Source organism: Saccostrea echinata, unplaced genomic scaffold (assembly GCF_033153115.1).
Source record: "Saccostrea echinata isolate AGI-Se365-2 ecotype Australia unplaced genomic scaffold, CSIRO_AGI_Sech_v1 ptg000014l, whole genome shotgun sequence".
Taxonomy (NCBI): Eukaryota; Metazoa; Mollusca; class Bivalvia; order Ostreida; family Ostreidae; genus Saccostrea; species Saccostrea echinata.
In genome coordinates, this window is record NW_026889763.1 from 14,249,619 (window position 1) to 14,265,893 (window position 16,275).

A 16,275-nucleotide genomic window follows, 5' to 3' on the forward strand; every position below is an offset into this window, starting at 1 on the left:
TAATATTACCAATCAATAAACCTAAATATTAGTACATATCTGCACAGTATCAGTAATCATCAAACTTTTTTCAGTAAAATGTTGGGTTCTCAGCACTCTTTTTGTCCAGTAGTGTTTTCAGCTGGGACCAGTATATACTGATCGTGTAATCTATCTTATTCTTTTTCACTTCCGAATTATCAAAGACAGAGGGAGAGGTGGTTTATGTATTGAAATATTGAACTAACTATTCAAAATACCAACATCTGGAGTTTATATCGACGAATGAATTTGCAGTATAAAATTATTTCAAATCGATAAACATTTATAATTGAATGTTTAAGACCATGAGATCTTTCGTTACGAATCGAAGATTAATTAATAATAAAGTGTTATCATAAAATGATTTGATGTAACATTATTTATCGAATATCGAATATGAGACTATAAAAGCGGTTTTTTTTTCTTTCTTTATTCATGTTCAAAATGAAAATGTTCCCAATCATTCTATGGCATATGTTTTTTATTTCCCCTGCTTTCTCATCAGGAGAATCTCAGAATTCGCGACTGACCGGATATGTCATCACGTCACTCAGTCCTATCGGATTTCGTGGTTGTTCTAAGGAATGTAGTTCCTACTCTGATTGTAAATCTTTTAATTTTAATAGAGTCCATTTATTCTGTGAATTATCTTATAAATCACGTGTTGATGCTGAGTCAAATTTAATGGAGGATCAAGGTTTTGTTTACGTGGAGAAGTCGGAGCAACAGGTATAATTTTATCATCATTTTTATTCTTATGAAATTTGAGAAAGCTGCTGTAAAATTTGAAAAAATAAAAGAGCAACATTTGCTCAATGATCAGGTTCGAATGACAAAACTGGTGACAAATTTCTATAAAGGGATGGAATTCATATAATAGTGGTGATAAATGTCTAAATTTAGTTTTGAATTCCAAGTTTAATAATTTAAAACTGTATTAACAATTTTTCAATATAGAAGTTTTTATTATAAAGAAAGATTGAAATTAAACTATATTGTATTCTTATGTATATTATAACCCTATGATTTTTAATAACCTTTTTGATCAATATTGTGAATATTCACAGGAAAAATTCGCCAGCTTGCATGGGCAGTGGAAGGAGATGTATACCCATCCAAAACATCAGCCACTCCAAACTCAGTTTTGAAGTCTCCAACAACCACAACCATAAATCAATTGTTTCCAGTTAGCTTTGAGTTTTCATTTGTGGAAAATATTCATTTTTTGAGAAAAGAAATAAAAAAAAAATTTCTATGATGACTAATTTTTATGTTAAAATGTATTTAAATTTGTTTTCATAGACTGTGGTAACATAGAATTCGGAAATGCAACTTCTGGTTTAAATTCCACACTTGTTGGTTCTACAATGGTCTTGCAGGAGGAAGATGGCTCTAACAACTATTCAATTTTGATATGCTCCTCAGAAGGAATATGGACAAAGGAAAATAAAAGCTGTCCTGGTAATACACGTCATTTTCTTTCTAAAACAAATATTTATCAATAAGAATATACAAAAACAAAGCTCAGAATTCCCTCTCTCTACCATGGAAATCGAAATATGTTTGGGGTGTGAGAACATTTACTAATATGTTTTTACAAGAAGTTTTCAAGACATAATTTGTTTTAAAGGAGGATCCTCGATCATAATTTATTGTGCATTTTTTTTGTTTTAGAAGTTTTTAGTTTAGTTAAAAGAGAAATCAAATGTGTCTTAAGGAAAAAGTGAATTTAAAAAAAAAACCAGTTGTTACTTAATATTGAAGGCTTTAGATCATTTGAAAAAGGAATAATTCCTACCACGTCTTAAACAAAATTTTAGAAAGAAAAATAAGGTAAAGCGTAATAAATTACATTTTAGAATATGAAATCACTTATTTTGGACAGCTGCCCTAGAATCTTTAAGTGGTTAGAAAGGAAATGCCCGATACTTTATGAAAAGTATACCTAAAGAGTAAGAAAATCTACTGTACCGCCATTTACGATCACACCGTTTTTTGCCAGTTTATTTTGTTTTAATGTTAAAGTGTAAATTATATCTGAAAGGCTTACATGTTCGGCGCTGTTTGGAAAAACCTCTCAGTATTTTGTGTTTACCTTAAAAAGATGCTGTATGAACATCTTTTATATGTCATTTTTTCATCAGATCCTGATATAACTATATCAGTTAAAAAAAAATTAATTTTCTGCGAAAAAAATTTAAAAAGTTAATTTTTTTTTCACGATAAAGATCTAAAAAATAAACAATAATGAAGAGAGAAAATTAGAGAATGTAAATATAAGCATTGAATTCTTATTTTTGGATGTCGTGGATCCTATAACACACCCGGCCGTGCCGACAAATTATCATACCGCGCTAACGGTAATGCTCAATAAAAAGTTTTAATTTACATATACATGTAAATACCAACAAAATACAATTATGGAGTTTGATTTCTTTTACAGTGTGCAACAGCTCCTGTTCGTCGGGATGTGGGACAGTGTTGTCACCATATTACCCAAATAATTACCATGACAATGCTAATGTCACTTGGAAAATTTCGGCAGGTCCTAACAAAGTGATATACCTCAGGTTAACTCGGAGTTTTTCATTTCTTAAACTTTTTTTCATCATAAAACACATAAGCTTTGGCGATATAGACCAAATTGATTTTTTTATTTTGCGAGACTACAACGAGCTATTTATATTTTAGAGTTGATATGATTAAACAGTGTTTCATAAAACCAAATTTTCTTAAGCAATATTCTTTATGTAATTGAAGCGATAAATTCTTAGTAAAATGACTCATCTCAGACAAGGCGAATTCACAGTCTTTCTTTTCCTATCCTTGAGATTTCCTCCTTCTTATACCTTTTTAGTTTAACAATATAAAAATAAAAATGAAATTGCGCTGTTAATACCAGTCCTGTTTGTCATTTGCAGTAATAAAGCATTTTCTTCAATAATTTGCAATAAACTGAGGGCTGCTTCTCTTACTTCCCTGTATTGGGAGTTTTACGAAGCTACATTTAATTTTAATCCATCCTAATTCCTTTATCTTCCCCAACATCTAAACTTTATTATATTGAAATTCATAGCGAAAACTTGAAGAAAAAATAATGTCCATGAAGATTTTCTGGATATTGATGTATTCCATGTTTTATGATTAATTCATATTGTTGTGTGATCACACAAGAAAAAATCCAGTGAATTTACAAAAAAAAAATTACATTTTGTAATATAAAATCCTATTTCATGTGATCATTTAACTATTATTTCCATGTAATATTATGATCAAAAAAATTTAACACATTTCTTTAACATATTTTTGAGATTTTTTTAAAAAAAATATTCTCACAATTCAAAAGACTAAAGATAAAAAAAAAGTTTTGGAGTAACTGAAATATGATTTAATTTATTGTTGTTTTCCGTGAATAAAAACTCAGGTTTATTTTCCTTTTCTTTGAGGTTTTTGGACTTGATATTAGAAAGCTGTTGTGACTTCGTAGAGGTATTTGACGGATCTTCTACCTTATCCAATAGAATCCTCTACACAAACAAAAAACCAAGCTACATTGTGAGAAGCAGCAAAAATATCATGACGATACGGTTTCGCACGGATGGCTCAGTTGTTATGAAAGGATTTAAAGCGGTGTACTGGAGCTTTTGAAATTAACGAAAAAATATACATCATAATGACACAATAAACCAAGAAAAGCTTTTATTCAAGTCTGTGGTATTTGTACTTTGAATTATTTATATTTTTGAAATTTCATAATTTGAAGATCATTAAGTGGATGGAAATGCAGGTTTGGTATAGGAGAATAATCCTTATATTGACTTTTGGGAAGGATTTATGCATCTTAATTAGTATAACTTCAGTTAATTTGTTACAGTTTGACATCGTTATCTCGAACATCGATATCTTGAATACCATGGATTTGCCGAAGTAAACTGGCAGTCCAAACATTTTTTTCTTTATGATTTTATCCTCGTTATCTTGAATCCTATGATATATTAAAGATTCATCGAGTGTTCCCACCAAGGTCGAGATAACGAGATTCGACTGTATCCCTTTCGCTGTAAAACTAAAGCATTTTTTCGATTTTAATATCATTTTTAATGCAGAGCGTAATAAATTTTGAGGAGCAATTTAATAGCAAGTGGCTTTAAGAACAAAAGAAGATATCTATGGATAATGATGGAAAAATGTACACAACACAGTTCCAATTTGCAACTCAATACGATTATTGAAAACAAAAGTTTTATACGTTTATAAACGTTTGGGATATTCTTAAGTACAAATAATATAAAGATATTGAATATTTTAATAATTTTCCTCTGACTTTTCGTAACAGTGGCATAGGCTGCGAGACGAAGTCAAGTCACTGCAATCTTGAGCGTCGTGACAGTGAGCATGTCTTATTTCAAACACATTTACAGTGTTAGAACGTTATTCTAAAATGTATGTGTCTTGAATTTAATTTTTAGATAGATTGTGTGTAAATGATTTATAGGGATTTGCATTAAATATTTTTTGACAATACATGAAATGATTCTTGTTTGGGTGGAAGTGTAATCGTTCGCCTTGATATAAATTAAGATGAAGAATGGAAAATACCATCAGACGTGTTGAATTCATCTTGAAAAACTTAGCACTCTAATAATACTATGGTTCGTCCTAAGCACTATTTTCAGATACATTAGGATAAAGTAAATGTGTAAATCACTTGCCTACTTTAAGCTTACCAACACTCTCTTTCACAATAATTCAGAAATCAAAGCGCATTAAATAGCCTCTTTATATTTGCTATCAAGATCATTATAACGACCATAGAATTTACGAAATGCTGACTTCAAACGAGATCGTTGAAATCCCTGTTACTTCAACTCTGTCAGTAGCCTGTCTCGATTAAAAATTAGATCGTACTCGGAGCATTAAAATATTGTTAAGTTCGTGCAACTGCTTGGACACGGCAGTCCTGGGAGAAGGACGTTTCTAAAACTTCTCAAGACCTCTTTTATTTATATTATACACATGGCAGACCTGTTGTGAAATGTAGTAAAGCATTTATTGCTTTGTACATATCTTATGCACTGTATCGTTTCCATTGTGTAAGTTCTATGTCTATATTATTCTGTGTATGGTAATTAACAGGTTTTCATCTTGTATAGTAGTATTGTGTAGAGATGGTAAGGCGCCCAGTACCAGTCACATCTCCTAGTCTTAAAAGCAAGACGTACGTGTAACCTCCTCGGCACTGGAGGGGGGGGAGTGTAAACCTTCTCACACTGGAGCAGAAACACAGAGGGATCGAGGGAGAACAAAAACGAAAGCGGGGCTTGTTTTTCGATTATTTTCCTCGAAATAGATATGGGGAATAGCTTTGATGTTTTACGGTCGGTATTCCTGGTGTCCTTTTTTACTCTCTGTCATTTGGTCTGTCACAGTATTCCCGATTGACCAGATGTTTCATCACGTCACTCAGTCATATTGGATTTCGTGGTTGCTCTAAGGAATGTAATTCCTACTCACATTGTAAATCATTTTATTTCAACAGAGTCTATTTATTCTGTGAATTATCTTACAAATAACGCGTTGATGCTAGCGGAGGATTAAAGATTCGTTTATGTAGAGTAATCTACAGTAAATCACATTGAAACAGGTTCATTTACAACAAATTACATTGTAACGGGTTTATTTACGGTAAATAACACTGTAATGGTCTCATTTACAGTGGTGTATCATGGGTTCATTTACAGTAAATTACTTTGTATAGGGTCCATTTACAATAAATCTTCTTGAAGCAATTTTCCCTGATACTACATGACAGAGCTATTTAAACTCTTCTCATGATCACAAGCTAATGATATTGCAATGTTTCCACAATCTTATCAAATTTAGATATTGTACAAATAGTTTTTGCTGAAACGTATTTACCATAAATATGCCATATGTTTCATTTCCTTGAATAATAACAGGAAAACACATAGGCGTGCACGGGCAAAGGAAGGAGGTGTATTCCTTTTCACAGCAATCATCGCTCTTATGACATTTCAATTGTTAACAGTAAGACAACATCATTTCATTTCTGTACTGATCATTTTTATTTGTTTGTTGTTTTTCTATGTTCTTTTTTGTGTGTTTTTTGCATTTATCACCATATTGTGATAAATGCTTTTAATACCAGTGCAAGAGCGATAACTCGTGCGTTCTTGGTAGTGGTTAAACATTATCGAGACCATGAGTTTTAAATAGAGGACGCAATATAATCAAGCACCTTATGACCCCGATTTTCATAGTCTACCGAAAAAGCTAGAAGGGCAGACATGTTGCAAAATTTCATCTCTAGTCTGCACACTTTGTCTGGAAAAATGTTTTGACCCACCGTTCAGCAAAAATTATTTCCATTTTTGTGCATTATTTTGTTCCAAGGATACGGTTTATAGACACTGTAAGTAATTTATGCGAACAATAACATGGTAACGGGATGTTTCGCACCTAAGCATGGTTCGCGCTGCGATGTTTCGTACCAATTCCGTTTCGCGCTGAGATGGTTCGCCCCACATTGTTGTACAAATATGTGCTCGCCTACTGAAGTTCGTTTAACAAAATTTTAGATTTTAAACATGTTATATGGTGTAAATTTTGATGTAAATTTTGATATTTTTTGAAACATTTTTTTAATTCAAGATTATATTTGTAGCAGAGACATAATTATTTATGTCTGTGTTTGAAGTATACATAGCATATAATTATGTATTATTTTAACACCATGCTAATTATAATACCGCCATCTAATTAAGTAATTACTGCTGGTTTGACTACCAACACGTCAATTAATAAATTCTCACCTTTCGATCTACAACTAATTACAATTAAATCCTCATGGAATATTTGATGAACACGATCCGTAATCTTTGGCAGTGCATACATGTATTATTATGCATTTCAACACACAACATCTATATATGTATATCTTATAATTGATAAACAATTTTTTAAAATGGATAAAAATGTCATGGAATATTTGAAATAAATCGTGAGATGTTTCGCACCTAAATTGGCGCGAATCATCCGGGTGCGAACCATCTCAGTGCGAAACGGAATCGGCGCGAAACATCCCGGATTCAATAACATGATGCCCCTAGTTATAAAGGCTTAAATTTATAATCGTTGCACTTTGTGGTATCTGTGACTGTACATCATGCGGTGATGCTGAGGATAGAATGACATTAAAAGTCCTTATTCTGGGGCATTCATTTATACGCAGATTTGAGAACTTTGTTTGTATCAACTAGTTCTGACCATCGGGTGACGCCGAATTTAAATGTTAATCCAGAGGAGCTACAGATTTTCTATTTAGGTTATGGGGGAGCGTCACTGGCTCAAATTCGTGCGCAAGGCACTCGTTACGTAAGAGACTTGCGTCCAGATGTTGTTTTGTTACAAGCTGTATCAAACGATTTGTGTCGGAGAAACACATCAGTGGAAGACATTTTTCATGAACTTGCGGACTTTGTAATTTATCTCCGTGATGCGGAAGATGTGAAAAAAGTAGTGGTGCTTCAGACATTGCATAGAATTCCCCCGACAAGACGTATCAGGTTTCATGTGGACACAGAGTGCAAGAGAGTTGATGAATTAAATAGACACATGTCCTATTACTTGCAGAATGTAGAGGGAGCAGCATTCTTTCGCCTATCTGGTTTATCATAGGACGGTATTTCTGGCGGATGGGGTCCATTTGAATAAACAGGGAAATAAGGAATATTATAATAATTTGAGAGCTGTTATTGTTTCCTTGATAAAGTCTATCAATAATGGTGGGTATATGTTTCTGCAGCATTTATATTTAGTCTAACGATACATTTTTCAATTTTCATCTGTTTATTCTCAAAATCCACATATGCAGTGGGGATTTAATGCAATCTAATATAATGATGCATATAGCCATATAAATATTATATCATTTAATTTATACATTTATGACACCCCCGTAAAGTTGGGGTTGTTTAATTGGATCCTGTGTATTATTTATTAACAGCTTATTTAAGACTAACCATAAATTTTAGTTTTAGCAGGATTTTACACCCCTATATGGTCGGGGTTTAGTTTTAGCAGGATCTTGCACCCCTATATTGTCGGGTTTGAATTATAGCAGGTTTTGCACTCCTTTATGGTCGGGGTTTACTCAAGCAATATCCTGCACCTCTATATGGTCGGGGTTGAATTTTAGCAGGATCCTGCACCCCTATATGGTCAGGGTTTACTTACGCAATATCCTGCACCCCTATATGGTCGGGGTTTAATTTTAGCAGGATTTTGCATATGTATGGTTGAAGTTTACTTAAGCGGTATCCTGCACCCCTATATGGTCAGGGTTTAATTTTAGCAGGATTTTTCACCCCTATATGGTCGGGGTTGAATTCAAACAAGATGTTGCACCCCTATATGGTCGGGGTTGAATTTAGACAAGATGTTTTGTACCCCTATATGGTCGGGGTTTTATTTCAAAGGATTTATCCCCTCTAAATATTGGGTTTGTTTAACTGAATATATTGCATAAAATGAATAAGATACATATATTCCAATAGTGTTGAGATTTCTAGAGGTTTCTTATCTAAAGAATTGTCAATGATGTAGATATTTTTGGAATTCTGCATATATAATCACCTCGCATTTATAGAGCAGAATTTAAAATATAAACAGAAATGATATAATTTTAGACACAGTTATAATACACTCCACTGTCATTTATTCTTATCCAGTGAAGTATCAGAATTGCAAATAAATGTAGCTGTAAGGTTAGCTAGAATTATATTACCAATATGGATTGGGCATTAAATGATCTTGATTTTAGAAATATCCAATGATATTAAACTTCATGGAGTGTATATTTAATTAAGAATTAAGAAATTCTATTGGTGCCTTCATTGGTCTTTAAGAGCTCTGAAATATTTTCATTGATAATGTTATCACATAGTGTATATATTACATAGATGATTTTTTATTTTTACAGGAAGATTGGGAGACACTATTTGTAAACATATGCTAGATATTTTGCACTAGGTTTGTGTTGAACGTGGAATATCTAATGACAAGACCGCGGAACTCTCATCAGGTTTGACTCTAAGGGATAGAATGGAGACAGTTATATCTATGCTTATGTTTTACCTCAAGATACATTGACTGAGCTATGTAACAATCCCAGGATAGGTGTCTAGAATGCTAAACACAAATTAAGTAAAATAACTAAAAATAAAAGTAGATGAAGTTATGTAGCTGATTTTCGTAATCTTGAATATCCGCTCCCCAGTCAAGCAGGATAACTCTTTAAAAAAAAAAATGATCATTTAATCAGAAAGACTCAAATTAAGCTTGAAATTCAATCTTTACGTGCAACAATTTTTATCCACGCAACTCAAGTTCTTCGTAGTCTAGAAACTGGGAAAGTTGACATTTGTGTCCCATAAAAGTATTTAAAATCGAATTTCCTTCAAGCTTGCTTTGTTAACCATGATATGAAATTTGAAGTGATATTTGATGTCTTCCAACGATAGCACATGCTTTTTACACTACAGGTATGTGTTATATAATGATTAAAAAAAAAAAAAATTAAGAAAAATACCATTATGATATGAGTATTAATAACATGCCATTTTTTCCAAATTCCTGGATACCTATAAATATTTATTCAGGTACCTTTGGCTAACAATAGGACATTAGTGCATACTGACAAGCAATCGGTCGTGCAAATAGTCAATTCTGCTAAAGTCAGACTATTGGTTAGAAACTTGTAGTTAATATCACTTATTTCACTATTATATTTAAGCAGAGTTCATTAGTTAGTTATTATATCAAATTAAATTGCAGATTCTATTTCGCATTGACAGTGGCTTCATTTTTGGGCTTTGGGCCCCCGTGCATCTCAGGTCAATATTGGAAACAATAAGTTTCAATAATTGATTCACACCTTTTCAACAATGTCACATTGGCATCATTAAGCTAGATGGATGAACAAATCCTTAACAATAGAGTCTGAACTTGGTACACCTAGCCATGGCCAAATTTTGGTACATTTCAATGGTAATCCCCTAACTACTAACGTGTTATTAGTTATCAAACCCTAATTGCAATACTATTCATTTCTGTAACATAAACAAATACTGTTTTAGATCACACTCTTTTCAGCAGCAGTATTATAGGGCATTCCTGAACAAATTATTAAACAATTGGGCAGGTGGAATCCATATCTATATATGCCTTAAACATTGGTGTGAGATTTGTATAATTAAATATTATAGCTCAATTTCAATTTTGGCTTAAACGTATTATACATCTATCCATATAAAATTTTAGTTTTTGTAGATTGTGTGTAGTCTGGGATATGGCATTCATAGGATACTGAGCTACCCAAAGTGACACCATTTGTCCTTGAGGAAAAAGCCCTCAATTTGATTAAAAAAAAGGGGGGGGGGTTGGAGTCATGAAAATTAGATTGAAGGAATTTGACTCTTTGTTTTAGAATAAATTAAAATGCACTTGGGTGGTACATTAAGGTTTCAAGGACCTGGGCACCTCGCCTGGATCATTTTTGTTTCATAGTATGGAATGTTCCTGCTTATGCTGCAAGTTATTAGTCCAAAAGTATGTCAATTATTTGGTCTGATATAAGTTTAATCCAAGATGAATCTTGATTTATTACATGGAACAACTAACAAGTGTCTATTATACATGAACACTCATAAAATTTGAAATTTAAAGGTCAGGTGGGTGAATTGGAATGAATTAAAAACTAACATGTATACACCTAACACGTTAGTGGCGGGTGAACTTGTATAGACAAGTTCATTTGGCGGAATTCGGGGATTACCACGAATGAGGAATTCTCTCATGTCTGGCTCAAAACTCTGGGTAATCTATCCTCAGTACTGGGGAGGATTAATTTGGGGTTACCTCAGCGGTACCTGAGGGACCAGCTTGATCTTTGTGGGTACCAAAGGCAAGTTTTGGGGCCTACCCCTGGGGGTATTATCCCCATGTTGTTGTTGTATTCCAGGGGAGGCAGGTATAGAGTTAGGGCCCGAGTCAGAACTTGAATTCATTCATTTGATGTGGCACTCACTCTTGTTGGCACCAAGAGGTCTGTTCCCACCCCAGTCACCTGTGGGGGCGCTATCGCGCCAAGGATCTAGGGAGGTCATCCCGGTAGGCAGGTAGTGATTCCCTGGGTTCCGCCGGGGTATTTACATTTATGTATAAATAGGTTGTGACAAATATTCGCCACAAAATGTAATCATTGTTTCACAATAAATGTGTAAAATTAATATTTGTTACTATTCATTGCATCTGGGATTAATTGCATTTATCACCATATTGTGATAAATGCTTTTAATACCAGTGCAAGAGCGATAACTCGTGCGTTCTTGGTAGTGGTTAAACATTATCGAGACCATGAGTTTTAAATAGAGGACGCAATATAATCAAGCACCTTATGACCCCGATTTTCATAGTCTACCGAAAAAGCTAGAAGGGCAGACATGTTGCAAAATTTCACCCACCCACCCTTCCCTAAAATATGTGTACAGATTTTTGCTGCTTTCTCTTCTGTAATTTCAGTGACAGAAGCCTATTCTTACATGGAAAGAGATGTGTATGTGGAACACCCTAGCGGTTGGAATCATTAGCAAAGAAAGGATGTGGTCATTATGTATATGGTGGGACCATTTGGTGTCAATTGGGCATTTTCTGTTGAAATCAATGTAAATGATTCAATCCTAAGTTTTATTGGACATGTCTATGGTGTGATACATAATGAGTACTTCAGTGAAATTGGTGATCATTGATGATTATGTGTTTACGTACAGTGTTACTGTACAGTGTTACTTTTAATAAGTATTGTAAGCAAGTATAGCTTGTAAATATATATTGAGAATTTACTAGCTTTGGGATTATGATAAAGTTTCTTAAGTCACAATCTGGTATGGGGGCGGCGGAATTCGGGGATTACCACGAATGAGGAATTCTCTCATGTCTGGCTCAAAACTCTGGGTAATCTATCCTCAGTACTGGGGAGGATTAATTTGGGGTTACCTCAGCGGTACCTGAGGGACCAGCTTGATCTTTGTGGGTACCAAAGGCAAGTTTTGGGGCCTACCCCTGGGGGTAGTATCCCCATGTTGTTGTTGTATTCCAGGGGAGGCAGGTATAGAGTTAGGTCCCGAGTCAGAACTTGAATTCATTCATTTGATGTGGCACTCACTCTTGTTGGTACCAAGAGGTCTGTTCCCACCACAGTCACCTGTGGGGGCGCTATCGCGCCAAGGATCTAGGGAGGTCATCCCGGTAGGCAGGTAGTGATTCCCTGGGTTCCGCCGGGGTATTTACATTTATGTATAAATAGATTGTGACAAATATTCGCCACAAAATGTAATCAATGTTTCACAATAAATGTGTAAAATTAATATTTGTTACTATTCATTGCATCTGGGATTAAATATAAATAAATTGAAATACAAATCTTAAACAGAAGGAGTGTAAGCACTTTAGAACAAAATTACCAAAATACCCCACTTTTATACAGCATCAGCATACTTTATTTGTAGACTGTGAGACTATTGATGTATTGTCAATTAACAATGGATATTTCCATTCTTATGTCGATACGATATATCCTTGTGAGCTTGAGATAAAAGATACCACAGAGTCTGACACATCTGTTTCATATTTGGATATTTTACTTGAAAAAGACGTTAATGGTAATCTAACAACCAAGCTTTATGATAAACGTGATGAATTTAATTTTTCAATCGTCAACTTCCCTTACTTATGCAGCAATATACCTTCATCACGTACATACGGGGTTTATATCTCTCGGTTGATTCGATATGCAAGAGTATGCACTACGTATGTACAATTGTACAATTTCTAAAGCGAGGTAAATTATTGACGAACAAGTTGATGAAACAATAATATCAGCAGTCTCGTTTAAAGTCATTATTTCGTAAGTTCTATGGTCGATACAATGACCTTGTCAGCAAATACAATTTATCTTTGAGTAAAATGCTGACTGCCGTTTTTCATACTAATTGTTAGGCCATTTTTTACACACTGAATTGTCGACTGATTTTTCCGTTATTTTCTGATCATGGCGTGGAGCACACGGCGGAGGTGATCGGTCGGCAGGGGATGCTCACTCCTCCATGGCACCTGATCCCACCTCTGATGTTTTGGAGGTCCGTGTTTGCTCTGCTCCTATTTTGTAATGTTAAATTGATCTCCATATATTTCATGGTACAACTGCTGGTGTAAATTCTACAACTGTTGGTTCGACAATAGCCTCGCAGGAAACAGATGGTGATGAAAACAACACTGTCAGCTATTCTTTTCTGACGTGTTCCCCAGATGGGACTTGGAAACAGAAAGAAATTTATCATTGTTATATATATTATTCATTACATTTTCAACAATAAGTTTCTGTAAATTATGCATTGAATAAAATTAATATTCTAAAATAAACTGATATCTGGCAACACTCTCCTTTCACGAAGAGTATTAATTTAAAAGAAAAAAAATCCCTATATATTGCTAGAGCTGATGAATCATTTTGACACACATGCTGTTTGCTAAAATGTTCAAACCCATGTTAACGATTTTCGATCTTACAGTCGCTTAGCTGTGATATTTCACAAGAGCTCAGCTATGAACCACATGTCAATACATAATACAAAGACAACTTATTAAAAAGATTAAAAGGGCAAAGAAAATTTATTGTTTTTATGGTAGGATATGGAATCAATTTCATGTTTGGCACTCGAGAAAATACAAGAAAAACATCCCGTCCGACTTGTGAAATAAATTCTTTATAAAAAAAAAAGATTTACAAATTCATTTTTATTAAACAGGCGATGATTCTTCCTCGACAATTTTGAATCAGGATTCAGGTATTTTTTGAGAGTATGAGGAAAATTTTGTCTTATTTTTTTAGCCCAGAAATTTTAAAGCTAAAGTCACTAAATGGTTTTAAAGGGGGTCTTGACAAAACATGTTTTTGTTCAAGCATTTACGACGATATGTCTTTAAGAAATAGAAAAGGTTGTCAAGCTTGCTTTAGGAAAACATTTTTTTTAAAACAGTTGTTTCACAGAGATATAAGGATAATTCAAAATACAATCGATATAAATTTATTAAATCAAGCATATGTAAAACAAAATTTTATGTCTTCAACAAAAACATACACAGATCTTGCATTTGGATGAAGCATGAAAATTACAATTTATGAAGATCAAGTTATTTACTCTGGAAAGATTATTCTGGAAGATTCTTGTCTACCGATTTTTCCGTTTCCCCAATCATGACCAGGAGCACACGGCGGTTGTGACCGGTGGACATGGGATGCTTACTCCTCCATGGCACCTGATCCCACCTCTGATGCTTTTAGAGGTCTGTTCTTGCTATGCTCCAAATTTATATTGTTTCAATGGACTTTTGAGCTTGGTTGCTGTTCTTTTGACATCATGTTTATCAAGTTTGGTTGTTAGGTTACCATAAGCGTCTCTTTCTAGTAAAACAACTAAATATAAAACAGGTTTATCAGACTGTGGTATCTTTTATTTCAAGTTCACTGGTATATGTTGAGTCGACATATGAATGTAAGTACATAAGTTTCCAATCTTAGATAAAGTGTTTTGTTTCCCTTATAGAGTGCCACAGTTCCTGTTTGTCGAGCTGTGGGACGATCATGTCACCCGATTATCCTGATGTATACTATAACTATGCTGATGTTAGATGGAACATTTCGACAAGTCACATCAAAGTGATTTACCTCAGGTAAATTAACATTTTTAACTTATGATTGTGGTTGTGATTAGCTTCCATTTTCCCTTGTTTCGGGATATTTTCACAAAGAAAGTAGCTCTTAATTTGACAATTTTAAAAAGAATAGTCTTTTATAACGAGTGTTTAGTAATTGGTGAAAATTAGGAAGAATGGCTTAAAATGTGTGCAAATCGCTTAAATAAAAAAAATCGCCCATGAAGAAAAAGCATGTTAAGTTTATTTTCTGTTTTCATAGGTTCGTGGACATGGTATTAGAAGGATCATATGACTTCATAGAGATATTTGACGGACCTTTAAACTCATCCAATAGAATTCTCTATACAGACAAAATTCCGAGCTACATTGTGAGAAGCAGCAAGAACCTCATGATAGTTTGGTTTCACACAGATTACTCTATTGTAAGAAAGGGGTTTAAAGCGATATATTGGAGCTTTTAAAATCAATTCCGAAAAGATACTCCTAAACTACACATCTGACTAAGAAAAGGTTTTTCATAAAGTTTGATGCATTAATATTTTTAGTTAATATTTTATTTTTCAAAATTTTACAATAATATCATGGCGTAGGAGTATCAAGGGGGCATGTATTGGAGAATCGGGACACCTAACTTTTAAATGTATGAATTAATTATGATATCTGTTATTTTGGTACCTTTTATTCGCTGTTTTTCGCTTTTTATTGCCTGACGATGATGACTTTTTAAAATCATTTCCGCCACCAAATGTCACGTTTTATGTTTCTTTTATCGTCCTGATACCTCTCTGAATTATGTATGAAGATATTGTTATATAATCAGTGATAAGTGATCAATCGCTACTCGTTCATGTGATTGCGGATACCTGGGAGTCTATGAAGAAGAAGAAGAGGTCTTGACATTGGAAACTACATTTTTACTGGAGGTTTGAACATGCAATATTACAGGATTTACACTTTTAGTTTCCATATCGGTTTTATAGTGGTTTCAGATTTCTGCACAATATTTACGTAGCAGAAATATCTCGTATGTGATGAATAAAACAACATTCTTTTATTTAAATGCTTGTGTTCTTTTTCTTTCATGCAATCTAAATTAAAACATAGTTGTTTTACGGACAGAAAAGTCGAGGCTTTTGTTGTAAACATGTATTTTAAAAAATTACACAGCAAGATTTTTTTTTATCCTTTTTCTTAATTAACAATACTTTTGAGAATAAAATCAGAAGTAAGTTTAAAATATGGGAATATATATATATATATATATATATATATATATATATATATATATATATATATATATATATATATATATATATATATATATATATATATATATATATCGAGAGAGAGAGAGAGAGAAGAAGAAGAAGAAAGCAACTAAAACCAAAAAAAGGAACAATATGTGAGTAAGATTCTGTAATGCATTTGCCTCAGATGGAATGTGGAGATGATGAAATC

At 33.5% G+C, this 16,275-nt stretch overlaps 1 protein-coding gene across 1 annotated transcript in view; it reads left to right on the forward strand.

Moving 5' to 3' along the window:
* The window catches only part of LOC133187253 (CUB and sushi domain-containing protein 3-like), a 134,237-nt gene extending 118,384 nt beyond the window's left edge, over window positions 1-15,853 (forward strand). The window contains exons 4-5 of the mRNA XM_061322610.1: window positions 14,706-14,832; window positions 15,077-15,853. Coding sequence (XP_061178594.1) covers window positions 14,706-14,832; window positions 15,077-15,278 — 329 coding nt within the window. The 3' untranslated portion in view covers window positions 15,279-15,853. The remainder of the gene's footprint in view (window positions 1-14,705; window positions 14,833-15,076) is intronic.
* The last annotated feature ends 422 nt before the right edge of the window (window positions 15,854-16,275 follow it).